This window comes from Salmo trutta, chromosome 32 (assembly GCF_901001165.1).
Source record: "Salmo trutta chromosome 32, fSalTru1.1, whole genome shotgun sequence".
Classification (NCBI taxonomy): Eukaryota; Metazoa; Chordata; class Actinopteri; order Salmoniformes; family Salmonidae; genus Salmo; species Salmo trutta.
In genome coordinates this window covers 33,234,835-33,251,426 of record NC_042988.1, presented here as the reverse complement: position 1 = coordinate 33,251,426, position 16,592 = coordinate 33,234,835, and the positions used below count along the sequence as shown (strand labels likewise).

The following is a 16,592-nucleotide window of genomic DNA, read 5'->3' as shown; positions in this document are numbered from 1 at the left end:
AATCATTGCTAGAAATCAATTTAATACATGGCATCGATTTTTCAAGCAGATTTTAAGTCAAAACTGTAACTATGCCACAGGAACATTCAACGTCGTCTTGGTAAGCTACTCCAGTGTCTTGTTATTTAGACAACTCAGGAACATTCAATGTCGTCTTGGTAAGCATCTCCAGTTTCCTGCTGAAAGGTGAATTTGTCTCCCAGTGTCTGTTGGAAAGAAGACTGAACCAGGTTTTCCTCTAGGATTTTGCCTGTGCTTGGCTCTATTCCATTTATTTTTATCCCCAAAAAACTCCCTAGTCCTTTCCGATGAGCATACTCATAACATGATGCAGCCACCACCATGTTTGAAAATATGAAGAGCGGTACTCAGTGATGTGTTGAATTTGCCTCAAACAGAACACTTTGTATTCAAGACAAAAAGTTAATTTATTTGCCACAGTTTTTGTAGTATTACTTAAGTGCCTTGTTGCAAACAGGATGCACATTTTGGATTATTTTTATTCTGCCCAAGCTTCCTTCTTTTCTCTGTCATTTAGGTTAGTATTGTAGAGTAACTACCGTGTGGTTGATCCATCCTCAGTTTTCTCATATCCGAATTATTAAACAACCACTACATTTAAAAAAAATCACCATTAGCCTCATTTATTTATTTATTTCACCTTTATTTAACCAGGTAGGCAAGTTGAGAACAAGTTCTCATTTACAATTGCGACCTGGCCAAGATAAAGCAAAGCAGTTTGACAACATACAACACAGAGTTACACATGGAGTAAAACAAACATACAGTCAATAATACAGTAGAAAAATAAGTCTATATACAATGTGAGCAAATGAGGTGAGATAAGGGAGGATAAGGCAAAAAAAGGCCATGGTGGCAAAGTAAATACAATATAGCAAGTAAAACACTGGAAAGGTAGATTTGTAGTAGAAGAAAGTGCAAAGTAGAAATAAATAATGGGGTGCAAAGAAGCAAAATAAATAAAATAAATAAATACAGTAGGGGAAGAGGTAGTTGTTTGGGCTAAACTATAGATGGGCTATGTACAGGTGCAGTGATCTGTGAACTGCTCTGACAGCTGGTGCTTAAAGCTAGTGAGGGAGATAAGTGTTTCGGCCAAAGGAGGAATTGGCTTTGGGGGTGACCAGAGAGATATACCTGCTGGAGCGTGTGCTACAGGTGGGTGCTGCTATGGTGACCAGTGAGCGGAGATAAGGGGGGACTTTACCTAGCAGGGTCTTGTAGATGACCTGGAGCCAGTGGGTTTGGCGACGATTATGAAGCGAAGGCCAGCCAACGAGAGCGTACAGGTCGCAGTGGTGGGTAGTATATGGGGCTTGGTGACAAAATGGATGGCACTGTGATAGACTGCATCCAGTTTGTTGAGTAGGGTATTGGAGGCTATTTTGTAAATGACATCGCCGAAGTCGAGGATCGGTAGGATGGTCAGTTTTACGAGGGTATGTTTGGCAGCATGAGTGAAGGATGCTTTGTTGCAAAATAGGAAGCCAATTCTAGATTTAACTTTGGATTGGAGATGTTTGATGTGAGTCTGGAAGGAGAGTTTACAGTCTAACCAGACACCTAGGTATTTGTAGTTGTCCACATATTCTAAGTCAGAACCGTCCAGAGTAGTGATGCTGGACAGGCGGGAAGGTGCAGGCAGCGATCGGGTGAAGAGCATGCATTTAGTTTTACTTGTATTTAGGAGCAGTTGGAGGCCACGGAAGGAGAGTTATGGCATTGAAGCTCGTCTGGAGGGTTGTTAACACAGTGTCCAAAGAAGGGCCAGAAGTATACAGAATGGTGTCGTCTGCGTAGAGGTGGATCAGAGACTCACCAGCAGCAAGAGCGACATCATTGATGTATACAGAGAAAAGAGTTGGCCCAAGAATTCAACCCTGTGGCACCCCCATAGAGACTGCCAGAGATCCTCATAGTGAAATCCCCAAGCCGTTTTCTTCCTCTCCGGCAATTGCGTTAGGAAGGACACCTTTATCTTTGTAGTGACTGGTTGTATTGATCCCTCAAATTGTAATTAATAACTTCACAATGCTCATATACTTTTTTTCTTCACACATCTACCAATAGGGGCCCTTTGTGAAGCATTGAAAACACTCCCTGGTCTTTGTGGTTGAATCTATGGTTGAAATTCACTATTTGATTGAGGAACCTTATAGATAATTGTGTGGGGTACAGAGATGAGTTAGTCATTCAAAAATCATGTCAACCACTTATTTAATGCATAATGAGTCCATGCAACTTATGTGATTTTTACTCCTGAACTTATGTAGGCTTGCCATAAAGGGTTTGAATACTTATTGACTCAAGACATTTCAGCTTTTCATTTTATATTAAAGATGCAATATGCAGAAATGCCTCCGCTATTTCCTGGTTGCTAAAATTCCAATAGTTTGCCTAACTTCAGTTTGTGACATAACAAGCAGTAATTGTGTATAGAATCATTGTACCATCTAAAACCCTGTGAAATGTATTTTGAGCTGTTTGAAGCTAGTGGACAAAACCCTAAGTAAAAGACACACAAAAAACGTAAGCACAGGAAGCATAGAAAAAACTTAGGGCACTGTAAGCATAGAAATAGTACACATAGAACCGATCTACCGCTTCTTAGACTTGCTTTCAATGAGAATGACAGATCAAACTCAAATTTCTATGTGAATTTGGTAGGTTCGCCCCAAAAAGTTAAATATTGCATCTTTAATTTAGAAAATGTTTTACAAACAAAATTCCACTGACTTTATTGGGTATTGTGTTTAGATCCGTGACACAAAATCTCATCTTAAGAATTTTTTTTATCAGGCTAACACAAAATGTGGAAAAGGTGAAGGGGTGTGAATACTTTCTGAAGGCACTGTACAAAAACCCCACACAAAATGTTGTTGGGGGGGGCAAAAAGTAAGCTTTTCGAGACAGTAGCCATTTAAACCAAACCAGACTGTAAACCACTTGTAATTTGGGTAAACTATGCCTTCAACTTAAAGGAGGGTCTTCTTTAATATGTTTTTCTATCTGAAAGGAAACTGTGTTGAAGGCAAAACTAATCTGTGACCTCCGTGAGAAGAAAAAAAAAATCTATTCCACTCTAACCGAGTCAATCAAGGACACCATGCATCGATGCTATATAAGTAAGTCTTGGAATGAACCTCGTTGGGGGTATATATATATAAACAATTTGATAAAGGAATGAATTTGGTGCTTACTACTCCTACTATGGCCCATAAAAACACATTCATAAGCCCATGCAAAAAACTGATATCTCTAGTTTAAACAAACAGATTTTTATGTTTCATTTTTTTTTTTAATATTACGTAGATTTATGCACCGGCACATCAATAGACTCTTTAGGATTAAAATGTATTATCTGAGATAAAGTATTGTTGCCTAGTCACAAAATTGATAATGATATTTGGGAAGTAACAGGTTTTCAAAAATATTTAGAATGTATTAATAGCAGATGAAGTCATACAATGGTTCTGGAAAAAATATGATTACTGTGTTTCAGGGGCATCAGAGCATACAGGAAAAGATGCTCTGAAAAGGATGAAAGATGAGCTACATCATCACATGAAGAATAACAACATATTCCAGAAGGCCAAGGAAGATATGCTGGATTGTTTAACCAACCTGAAGGTTTGGCACATTCAGGGTCAGATTACCGAGCAGGCATGCAGGACACTTGCCCAGATAGCAAAATGTGTAGAATTTCAGGAAATTAGCTTTAAAACTGCAATATTTTCTCTTAGCTTCATGGACATTAGACAGTAAAGTTACAACAATTTAATATATACATTTTGGCTGGACAGCTGACAAAATAGATCATCCCTAATTTTGTTATATAACCCACAGTAAAACAAGGCTTGAGCAGTTTCAAATGAAACGATCGTTACAAAAAGTACAGATACTTTTATCTAGGGGAATGTTGTATCGACCAGCCTCAATAGCGACAGCGACTACTCCACATCTACATTTTACAAAAGAGCTTTGATATTGCTTGGATAAGAAAATAGGTAAATATGGTTTTGTCCCAAAAGTTAATTTAAAAAGACATTAGGTGCACAGATGTATTACTTATAGGATTGTTTATCAGTTGGTTCCACTTTAGTTCTTTGCTCTCTAAAAGTGCTGATTCAAAAGAATTACGGTCATTTCGTGTATCAGCTGAGTCATATGGATGGAGTTAAAAAAGGATTTGACATGGTATATAACATCTTTCTTTGCAGTAGCAACATCACAATCCCATAAAAATACACTTTTACATAGATGTTCATATGGAATGCTGCAAAATCTCTGCAAATTTAAAATAAATACATAGCCACTGGTGATGCCATAGACAGTGAGGGGAAAAGTATTTGAAAAGTATTTGATCCCCTGCTGATTTTGTACGTTTGCCCACTGACAGAAATGATCAGTCTATAATTTTAATGGTAGGTTTATTTGAACAGTGAGAGAAACAAAAAAATCCAGAAAAACACGTCAAAAATGTTATAAAATGATTTGCATTTTAATGAGGGAAATAAGTATTTGACCCCTCTGCAAAACATGACTTACTACTTGGTGGCAAAACCCTTGTTGGCAATCACAGAGGTCAGACGTTTCTTGTAGTTGGCCACCAGGTTTGCACACATCTCAGGAGGGATTTTGTCCCACTCCTCTTTGCAGATCTTCTCCAAGTCATTAAGGTTTCGAGGCTGACGTTTGGCATCTCGAACCTTCAGCTCCCTCCACAGATTTTCTATGGGATTAAGGTCTGGAGACTGGCTAGGCCACTCTAGGACCTTAATGTGCTTCTTCTTGAGCCACTCCTTTGTTGCCTTGGCCGTGTGTTTTGGGTCATTGTCATGCTGGAATACCCATCCACGACCCATTTTCAATGCCCTGGCTGAGGGAAGGAGGTTCACACCCAATATTTGACGGTACATGGCCCCGTCCATCGTCCCTTTGATGCGGGGAAGTTGGCCTGTCCCCCAAAGCATAATGTTTCCACCTCCATGTTTGACGGTGGGGATGGTGTTCTTGGGGTCATATGCAGAATTCCTCCTCCTCCAAACACAGCGAGTTGAGTTGATGCCAAAGAGCTCCATTTTGGTCTCATCTGACCACAACACTTTCACCCACTTGTCCTCTGAATCATTCAGATGTTCATTGGCAAACTTCAGACGGGCATGTATATGTGCTTTCTTGAGCAGGGGGACCTTGCGGGCGCTGCAGGATTTCAGTCCTTCACGGTGTAGTGTGTTACCAATTGTTTTCTTGGTGACTATGGTCCCAGCTGCCTTGAGATCATTGACAAGATCCTCCCGTGTAGTTCTGGGCTGATTCCTCACCGTTCTCATGATCATTGCAACTCCACGAGGTGAGATCTTGCATGGAGCCCCAGGCCGAGGGAGATTGACAGTTCATTTGTGTATATTCTTCCATTTGCGAATAATCGCACCAACTGTTGTCACCTTCTCACCAAGCTGCTTGGCGATGGTCTTGTAGCCCATTCCAGCCTTGTGTAGGTCTACAATCTTGTCCCTGACATCCTTGGAGAGCTCCTTGGTCTTGGCCATGGTGGAGAGTTTGGAATCTGATTGATTGATTGCTTCTGTGGACAGGTGTCTTTTTTACAGGTAACAAACTGAGATTAGGAGCACTCCCTTTAAGAGTGTGCTCCTAATCTCAGCTCGTTACCTGTATAAAAGACACCTGGGAGCCAGAAATCTTTCGAATGAGAGGGGGTCAAATAGTTATTTCCCTCATTAAAATGCAAATCAATTTATAACATTTTTGACATGTGTTTCTGTATTTTTTTGTTGTTATTCTGTCTCACTGTTCAAATAAACCTACCATTAAAATGATAGTCTGATCATTTCTTTGTCAGTGGGCAAACGTACAAAATCAGCAGGGGATCAAATACTTTTTTCCCCCACTGTAGGTTTCCAGCCCATATCCCCTTAAATAGCAGCATTTGGCATGTATGTTAGTATTCAAATGAAGTACAGTTGTGTAATGTCTGTACATGTAACATCCCTTCAGTTTACACAGCAGATGGATTGATGTTTGCTAAAGGTAAATGTATTCAAGTGCTGTTGCTATTGTCATTCTGCTTTCACACAGCAGGTTAGGGGTGCATTTTTAGATGAGTTTAGGTTAGTACTTCTCTTGGGATCTGCATGTTTCCACAGGTCACCATAACAATTATGATCGCACTTGCTGAATTTAGATATTTGCGCATTCAAAACAAACCAAAATACACGTAGGAAGCACCTAATTTATGAACACCTGGTGCACAGCATTTAGACCAGGTTGTAGTAAAGTAGAATGTGAGAGTGGACTAAATAATAATTTCTGTCCTGTATTAGGAACACATCGTGATGCAGCTGAAGTGTAAACTACAAGAAGCAATGGATCTCTCACTCAAGACCCCCAACAGCTCATTCCTCCCAGGTACATGAAACAAACTTTGTTGTCAAACTTTGTGTTTTTTAGGGAAGATTGTGTGTTTAATTTATTGGGCACAGTGGAGGGTAGTGTATTTTTTCCCTGGTTTACATTCGCTTTTTTGCATGTTTTACTATAGAATTTCTTCCTTCCTACCCACATTTCCTCATCTGCTTGCATGCGCTTCTCCTATATCAATGTGTTTTGGTACTTCCCTTAGCACACGGAAAAGTGCAGTGCATAACTTTTACTATACAACAGGTCAATATAGTCTACCAGTCTATCTGCACTCTATACACCATTCATACTGACATTAGTGGTAGATGGATTGTTTGTCCAGATTGGCAATATGTTAACTAGCAATCAAACCACACATAAAAAGACATTCAAAGCAGCATACATTTTTTATATGAATCGACAATAACAAATAGGAATAGCTGATAGGCAGAGGAGAGACAAGGTGCATCATTGCGCACGAAATAACAGTGAAGACACACAGCAAATATATATATTTTTTTGAAATAAAAAAATAAATAAAATAATCGCCCTTATTGATCTTGTTTAGGGACAGTACAATTGTCTTACTTAGGCTAGCATACAACAACACAATGCAATGAATAATTACATTCTTGTTTTCAAGCAAGTTCAACATTCTAGCCTACTCTAGGCTGCAGTGAAAATGTCATTTGAATAATGGCACATAATCCCTGTGATTTGAAAGTTTCATTTGATTTGGATCCAGTTTATAAGGTCTAGAAAGGCACAGTAGCAGGCCAGTTTGGCTGAATTTTTACTTCTGATACTGAATGCGCTGTCTGTTGCAATTCATCATTCCCCCAAATCTTCCTATAATAATGTAGAACCTAACGCTTCAATATAGCCTAAATATTGATAATTTAACTTTTTAAATGTATTACCTTTTATATATGTGGAATAAATACAACCAGTCACAATGTTTTCATCTGATTAGGCTACTTCATAAGTCTCATGTAGGCATGCGCATGTTCATCCAAAATATCATTCCAGCATCCTCAACATGGCTAGACATTAACCAGGTTTCCATGTGTTGGGTTCTTATTTTTCAGAGTAAATAACTCACGGACACTAGAGAAGCTTTAACCAAGTTTAATTCTCCCAAAGGTTCTGTACAGCTGTAATTCAGACAGCAAAACATTTCTCACTATCACAGTTATATACATCCCACTTAAGACACTCCTTCTCTCCAATCCTTACATCTTATGGTTCAACAGGAAAAGAGTAACAGGATACCAAACTCTCTTAAGGGAATCTGTCCTCACCTCCTCCTTCACCTAATCCACAGATGTCCATCTATCTTCCCTATATCAACACATTGCTCTCCTCTCGTCCACCCAACACATTCCAAAGCCATTTGGCTTTCTACAGAGAACCCTTAACTTATTTCACTCCTTAATATTCTATGCATCTGATCTCTCATGTCTTTAATATCTCAATGTTCAAAATGTCAAATCCAACACATGAAACCATTTAATGTGAGTAAAGTAGCCTACATGTCTGATTAAAAAATGTCACAGATTAAATCAATTATGATGAACTTCACAGGGTGGTGAAAGTGCAGTGATGAGTTTGATGCACCTTTCCAATAAATATCAAGGGTCTTATTCTGTTGACAGATGATCGATGCTTGGCTGCAATTTTACAAATAAAAATGATCTTGCACTTTTGTCCATAATAATCTCATCATGTTGTAGGCTATACCTGCACTGTATCTGCAAGCTGTTGGCTAGAGTACACATGCCAATACAAGAGTGGGCACATTCTCTATATCTACGCACATTTTGTGTCAAAACCATCAGTAAGCCTGGAGTTGAATGCTTTGGAAACCCATTTAACTTGTCTTTTTTATTTGGTACATAGGAATTTAACAGTAACATTTTTTTTTAAGTGCACTATGTATTTACACACAGCCTTTTATCCACCACAAGTCAATTTGATGGAAACACAACTCTGATGGGAAAATGCTCCAAGGTTTCCATTAGCTGTTAATTGCCAGCATTTGGCAACAAAAAATGTTAAAAGCCGATAAATAACAGTTTAGCCGGCCAAAATGTCCAGGAGAGGCTGTCTATCAAAGCCTACACACCGAATTCGTACATCAGCACTATTCTCTCATACCTTGAGTGCACCTGCACCTGCTGCTGAGGAGAGAGAGCGCAACAGAGGAGCCTTAGCCTAGGCTACTGTTGACTGAGAAGATGGAAGTCTTTTTAATTGAAGCAAAACAGAAGTTTGAGGAAAAAGATTATGCCTATAGTGAAACGCCTACAAGGGGAATTTAAAAAGATGAGGTCATCTTTGAGAAGCATTTGATAGTCTTCTATATTGGCATTACCAGAGAATTTAAAACCTTTTTGTAGTAACATAGTATATGGGATTGATTTGAAGAAATTTGGCTTAATTAATTTGATTAATATTATGGTGTTTCTATTCCGAGAAAAACGAAACCCTCAGGGTTTCTGTTAGGATGAAATGGAAAATATGGTGCTGTACAACGTGACGGTCGGCAGTACAGTACTGGGCTATTTAGCTAAAGAATCCCTGTGTCATGCGGGCAGGGCACACGGGAGACCGGGGTTTAATTCCCCGACGGGGAGGAAGGAGTAGGTGGTGTTAAAAAATAAGAATTTGTTCTTAACCGACTTGCCTAGTTAAATTCAATCTGGAGTGCCAGCGCTCATAAATTCAGCGTATTGTCAGTTTGTAAATCCAGACCGTTTCGCTCTCGGAGCGCACACTGGACGTTCCGGCCGAGGAGTAGGGTTGATTTGAGCGTTATGGCCTTACAACGGCAGTCAAGCACCCAAGATAATGTTGGTTAGCTTGCTAGCTACTTCCAGACACAAATGAGACCACTCTGACCATTTACCTCACCCTAGCAGAGCTGGGTAGGCAGTTTGTGTTAACCAGAGCGTTGGTGACTGTAACTGTGCTGCTGGAAACAATTTCATTATGCTTTTTTGCCGACGTTTACTGACACCGGCCATACCGCACATTACACACAACAGAAAAACATAAAAGGCCATAAATGTAGCTATGTTAAAACATAAGGTGACCCCAGAAAGCCAGATGGAGATGTATAAATTAGATGTTGCATTCAGTCCTGCAGCAAATGTAGGGACCACAATGGAAATAAGTTCCCAACTTTATTGTGCAATCCTGGTCACTTTTACAATTATTTGTGTACATATGTATTTTTTTCTGACAAAGTTTTAAAAAATCTATTAATCCAAACTGAGCTGTAATGCGATGCTACTGGCGGCAGAGAAGTCAGGCGCAGGAGAGCGGAAACTGATTTACAACGGTCGTGTTTAATAACCATAAACCGCCGTCAACAGAATAATACAATAAATGGGTCAAACAAAACCCGTAAAATACCAGCATGTTATGCACAAGCACTACAACAAACAATTATGGACAAGGACATGGGGGGAAACAGAGGGCTAAATACACATGTAATTGATGAAATTGGAACCAGGTGTGATGGAAGACAAGACAAAACCAATGGAAAATGAAAAGTGGATCGGCGATGGCTAGAAGGTCGGTGACGTCAACCGCCGAACGAACAAGGAGAGGGACCAACTTCGGCGGAAGTCGTGACATGAGCAGAGGCAATTTGATTAATGGAGAGAGACATCTGGGTTGTTTGGCTGCCCGCATAGGAGAACCGTTTTTGATTCCAAGGGGAACCCTTTTTGGTTTCACGTAGAACCCTCTGTAGAATGGGTCCTACATGGAACCCAAAAGGGTTCTAGCTGGAACCAAAAAGGGTTCTTCAAAGGGTTATTTTTTGGGGACAGCAGAAGAACCGCTTTAGGTTTTAGGAAAAAAAGGTGCTAAGTGTGTGGGTAAGCCTACAAGGTAGGGAGGGATGTGTTCTGTTTGTCGCGATTGACAGTCTATTTATTGTGGTGTTGAAAACGCAAACCATGTCGGTATATTTTGTTTATTGGTTGTGTGCCGTATAGGCACAGAAACGTGTTGGTGGAAATATTTGTTGCATATACAGAATTTTATAGAAATATAAATATAGCGTAAAATGTTGAAAATCTGATTTCCCCCTAACTGATCATTGTCTGCAACCGGCTCTGATCGTGAAGTAATGAAACAGACAGTGCGCTCCTCAGTAGTGGTCAGCGAACCGTCAACTGTCTGACCCATGGCATCGACTGTGCCACAAAAGCAAAGCAGATATCAACGTTTATAAACACAGGGTCTCTACCATTATTTATTGGTTGTAAACGTTATTTTGCATTCATTCTACGAAGGGCAAGGGTGTTGAATTTATTTTACAGTACAAGGGGAGGCTGATGTGCATTTTTATTGACACCTTGAGTTGGACTGACAATCCATGACATCCACATAATAGTTTTAAAGTAACAATTTCAATATGAGTGGAATATTTTTACTTACTTAAATATTTTTTTATGTTAAAAACAGCTTTTCTGTGTTGGAATGGTATGGGCGTACCCGAACAACAGAATGGTGTCGGAGTAAACTGTCACTAAAAATATTCATCTGAGTAGAACCCTGATTGGCCAGCTGTCATCCTCCTCATGGAGGATGATGTCATCATCCTCTTGAGGAAATAGCAAGCATTTTTTAAGTTTGAGGTGGGGGTTTTGAACTATTTTTTTCTACAATGTATGCTTTAGCCACAAACACGAGTCTAGGTTGAATCAATAAAATGATTTGGGAATGAGTTAACATAACATGAACTTTTAAAAGTGATATTTTCACTGGACAGTTACTTATAAATATTTTAAAGATCTGTTTTAAACTGCCACTACAAACTTCAGCTAACTTTAGCCACCACAAGCTAACAATCAAGAGAAGTGATAGGGACATAGTAGCATGTTTTGTTTTCTTAAATGGCCAAATCACTTTTAAGTAACATCAAACAAAATACAGAAATGACTGAGTTGATTTGGCCACCATTTAACATTAATTAAGTTGTAAAATCCTGAACTTCTCCTTTAAAAGCTGATGCTTGTCCTAAATCCTCTCTTATGCAGATGATGTCACTGTGGAGTATAACAAGATGAAGATGGGCTATGAGAAACTGATGGGTTGCTCTGGTACAGTACAAATCACTCCAAGATTGGATTTGCACACAAATACTACCACATTTGAATTGCAGTCTGGGAATGGAAGGAAGCGTGTGCAGGTATGTTTGTGGGGAGTTGATTAAGCATATTTCAACCATAATTCAGTCTGCAAGTATTTTATCCAATGTACTAGAGTTGACTGGTCTTCCTTTTTCTGTTACAGGTGTCAACAAGTGTAACAATGTTAAATCCTGAGATTGTCAAAGAACTTACAACACATAACCGCAAGCCTACTTATAGGTATCAATGAAACGTTCAATACTTTATCATGGCCTTGTCCTATGCTCATGTTTACCACTAATCAGTTCCACATAGAATCTACAAAGACATTATGTCAAGAGTGCTTGACTCTTGATTACATTTATTTAGTTACAACTGTCACCTTTGCCCTTCGTCTGCCTTGCAGGCTCCAATGCCCCGAGGCAGGTCTTTTCCAGTGCAGTTCCACTGGACTGGTGTTTCTGATGGAAGGGAAGGGAAATGTGGTTTACAGGATGACTCAATGGGACAGCAGCTTCCTGGGCTCCATGACACCAGCAGGACCCCTATACAGCATTGACTGTCCTGAGCAGTCTGTCCGCCAACTGCATCTCCCACACTGTATGTGTGATGGTAAGTGATGCATCACTGTATGTGTGATGTAAGTGATGCATTATTTCTAATAATAAAATATTAAAATGGGTATGACATGACAATACCACTGAATAATACATAATTTGGATGAGACTTAGTAAATAAAGCATTGTTCTTATTCTGCAGAGAAGGATGACAATTTGTCCGTGGCCCATGTTACCGATGGCAACATGGAGATTGTTCAGCCACTCAAGACGACTGCTACACACGTGATTGTAAACATCACACACCTCTCCCTTTTTGGCCTCATCAGAAATTGGTTCTCCTTCCTCCCGGTCCGAAGCCAGGTGCTGCTGTTCTTCCGACCACAAGGGAACAGACCCCAGCAGCCCATACTGAATGTTTTTTTGTTGCCCAAGAATGTGCCACTTTGTAAGGTAATATTTACAGTCTCAAGGAATTCATTCTGCACACTGTTTGGGGGACTGAAAATATCAGCCTACAGTGCCTTCAGAAATGATTCACACCCCTTGCCTTTTTCCAAGTTTTGTTGTCTTATACAGCCTTAACTTCTTTGGGATAGGGGGCAGTATTTTCACGGCCGGATAAAAAACGTACCCTGATTTAATCTGGTTACTACTCCTGCCCAGAAACTAGAATATGCATATAATTAGTAGATTTGGATAGAAAACACTCTATAATTTCTAAATATGTTTGAATGGTGTCTGTGAGTATAACAGAACTCATATGGCAGGCCAAAACCTGAGAAGATTCCATACAGGAAGTGCCCTGTCTGACAATTTGTTGTCCTTCTGTTGCATCTCTATCGAAATTACAGAATCTGTGCTGTAACGTGACACTTTCTAAGGCTTCTATTGGCTCTCTAAAGCCGCCAGAAAGTGGAATGGGGTGTCTGCTGTCTCTGGGCAAGGTACAGCAGCAGAGTTTGTAAGTGGTCAGCCTGGGGACAGTGAGACTGTGCTATCACTTTTTGTGAATTTCTAAGCATTTGTCATCAAAAAAAGCACATAAAGCACATAAAAGGCTTCATAATACTTTTTTAAAAAGTTTAAAAAGTCTGTGCCAGACTGATGTGTCTCTAAATGGATATCATGTTTATAGATATGACAGAGCTGGCAGAAGTGGAGGTGTCACCATATTCATAAAGAATATTCATAAAGAACAACTTCAATGTTAGTATGTGTATTTCCACCTCTGTCCTTAATTTGAATGCCTTGGAGTTTATCGCCATCCGAATTGCTCTTAGCAAATTATCTGACTTGCTGTCTAACTATACTAATTATTAATATTGGGTGATTTTAACCTGGATTGGTTGATGCCAGTATCAGACTGAAATATATTTGTCCTGGGCTAAATTTAACTCAAATGAAAACTAAATCAACCCACCCCAACTTAAAACACCCTAAATCAACTATTTTGGATGTCATTCTGACAAACTCCCCTCATAAGTATACAGCCAATGGAATCTTTGCAAATGAGCTCAGTGAAAGTTGTCCCATTGCCTGCATTAGAGATACTAAGCTAACTAGATTGTGTCCATGCATTATTAGAATGATTTCTTTTTTTCTTATTTTTTTTTTACTTTCAATGAACCACATTTCCTGTATGACCTGGGGTTGTATGATTGGGAAGGTGTCCTCTATCGCTGACTCGGATCAGGCCCTTAAACGTTTTACCTCTCTGTTAAACTCTGTTGTAGATAAGCATGTCCCATATTACAGATTAAGGGTAAAGGACAGATTTAACCCATGGTTCACACATTAATTGTCTGAAATATTTAAAGAAATTTAGCTTGGGCTAAGGCTTAAATGACTGATTATTCGTGACTGGCAGTCCTTCAGACATTTGAGAAATAGATGTCTTACTCTGGTTAGAAAAGCAAAGTCAACATACTGCTTGAATTGTCTATCGGAGAGTGGTGGAAATCCAGCAAAATTCTGGAAAGTGGACAATTAACAGAAAAAAATGAGGTGTTTTGACTCAGCTGGCCATCTCTGAAGAAATTGTTTCAGAAAATAACTCAAGCTCCACTAGAGGGAGGCCTTTATTCACCTCTAAACAAATAGCAGAGAATGATGCACTTCTAGGCACTCGCTCTTTTTTCATTTTAAACATTTTATGCCAATAAGTGCCCTGCAAAATAATTTATGTAACCAAGCGAATCAGCTCCGATCGATTTGATCCCTTCTGCTGCAGTTCTGCCCCCCTCAGTGTAGAACCTTTTTTTAGTCAACAATAGCTTCTGGTGCTATCCCTAAGATCTGGAAGGTGGCACATGTCCTCCCTCTTTACAAAGGTGTGGATCCTTCTGACCTGGATAACTACCGCCCAATCTCTAAACTATCTTGCCTTGCAAAAATATTACAATCACTGGTAAACTCTCAGCTAAGACCTTCAAGTTGTATCAGTCTGGTTTTAGACTTGGACGAAGCACTCTTTCAGCAGCTACGCTTGTATTAAATTGCTTAGATCATAGGAATCACTGTGCTGACATTTTTAGTTCTATCCAAGGCTTTTGATACCGTCGACCACCCGCTACTCATTCAAAGGTTGTCTGAAATGGGCCTTTACTAGGCGTCTTGCAAGTGTTTTCTGATGGTGTTAAGTCAAGTTACTTCAATTTTACTAAAGGTGCCCGATGGGTCGATTTTGGGACCTGTCCTCTTTACTACTTTTATAAATAGTATTGGTCTATCAGCAAAAACCTATACGCAAATGACACTGTTATGTACAATATTGCCACTATGGATTAACAGACTGTTGCAGCTGCAATCTGATTGTTGACTTGCAGAAAGTCCTTGTCAATTTGAAATTGTTACTTAATGCTGTAAAAAACTAAGTGTATGCTGTTTTCTAATTCTCATAGAAATATTTCAGATTACTTACATATTTATGCATCGAGCAGGTTCCCAGCCTACAAATCAGGGCTTTTGGAATGACAATAAATTTAAGTTGTGTCAAGTTGTGTGACGGATTGGGAGACAAGCGCAGGAATGCGTAATAGGGGTTTTTATTGACCCAAATTACAGTGTGCCATGTAAAGGCACGGGGACGAAGACCAAACAAACACGTATACAAAACACAGAGTTGAGACATAAACAAAAGAGCGAGGAGTACCTCGAATAAATACACGGGATGAGACCCGAAAACACAAGCGCAAAATGATACATCACGGGATGAGACCCCTAATCATCTGCACAATACAAGCGGCACGAAAGCCAAAACAACAAGACACAGGTACTCACACAACCAACGGACATTGAACAATGATGGGCAACCCATTGGAGAAACAAAGGGCACATTTATACAAATACAATCGGTGAGGAATTGAAACCAGGTGTGCGTAATGACACAGATCAGTGCCTAGAGGCCGGTGCAACTGGTGCACGGAATGAGCAACAGTACCGGAAGTATCCATGACACATTTAAAATGTTTAAAATAAACATTGACGGGCTAGTTAAGAAGCTGAGATTTAAGGTAGGGTCTTTTATAGTGATAGATCATGCCTCTCTCTAGACAGCAGGAGGCAGACAGTGCAGTCAACTTTCCTGACAGTTCTTGACTGCATTCTAAGCACCATTTATCAGAAAGCAGCAGCCACTACTCCTAAACCTTTGGATGCCGGGTACCAAAGCACCCTTCGCTTTATCACAGGTGACAGTTTTAATACGCATCACTGTGTCCTGTATCAAAAGGTTCACTGGTCCTCATTAATGTCCCATAGGTAACTTCATTACTCCCTCTTTGTTTACAAAACTTTACTGGAGAAACTTCTGACTTACCTAACTTCATTGTTGAAGTATAAAAACACCTGTTCACAGGGTTGGTTAACTCTTGAGGTTCCTTGGGTCTCCACCAAATGAGGTAAATCTGCTTTTAGTTTTAATGCACCCCACTGCTGGAACAATCTGCAAATCTCATTAAAATGTGAAGCTTTGGTGCCGCTCAGGCAATTTCGTGTTGATTGAGGACCTAGTAGATTAAAAATGCAACTGTTGTTTTTGATTGTGTTTTTGCTTTTTTGGTGTATTTTAACATGTATTTTATGGATGTATAGTTTAAATGTGTATATTGTATCACACTGTGTATTGTGTACACAGGGCTCACCTGGAAATGAGGCCCTCGGTAATCAGGGGTGTGAATACATTTGCAAACACTTCTAAAAACGTTTTCACTCTGCCATTATGGGGTATTGTGTGTAGATGTGTGAGAAAACAATTGTTTTAATCCATTTTGAATTCAGGCTTTAACACAACTAAATGTGGAATAAGTCAAGGGGTATGAATACTTTCTGAAGGCACTGTAGCTATTGCTCTAGCTGGATAAATGGTGGTAAAATGGTTCATTACCATTACTTTATTTCTCTCAGAACTGTTATTGTGAATGTATTTGATCAGTTTACCCTGAAG

The 16,592-nt window shown here is 39.5% G+C and overlaps 1 protein-coding gene across 1 annotated transcript in view; it reads left to right on the top strand.

Moving 5' to 3' along the window:
- The window catches only part of LOC115171761 (nuclear GTPase SLIP-GC-like), a 51,593-nt gene that overhangs the window by 15,413 nt on the left and 19,588 nt on the right, over positions 1-16,592 (top strand). Inside the window, exons 16-22 of the mRNA XM_029728888.1 lie at positions 3,038-3,146; positions 3,524-3,651; positions 6,366-6,450; positions 11,496-11,647; positions 11,752-11,828; positions 11,995-12,200; positions 12,348-12,598. Of these exons, the coding sequence (XP_029584748.1) occupies positions 3,038-3,146; positions 3,524-3,651; positions 6,366-6,450; positions 11,496-11,647; positions 11,752-11,828; positions 11,995-12,200; positions 12,348-12,598 (1,008 nt within the window). The remainder of the gene's footprint in view (positions 1-3,037; positions 3,147-3,523; positions 3,652-6,365; positions 6,451-11,495; positions 11,648-11,751; positions 11,829-11,994; positions 12,201-12,347; positions 12,599-16,592) is intronic.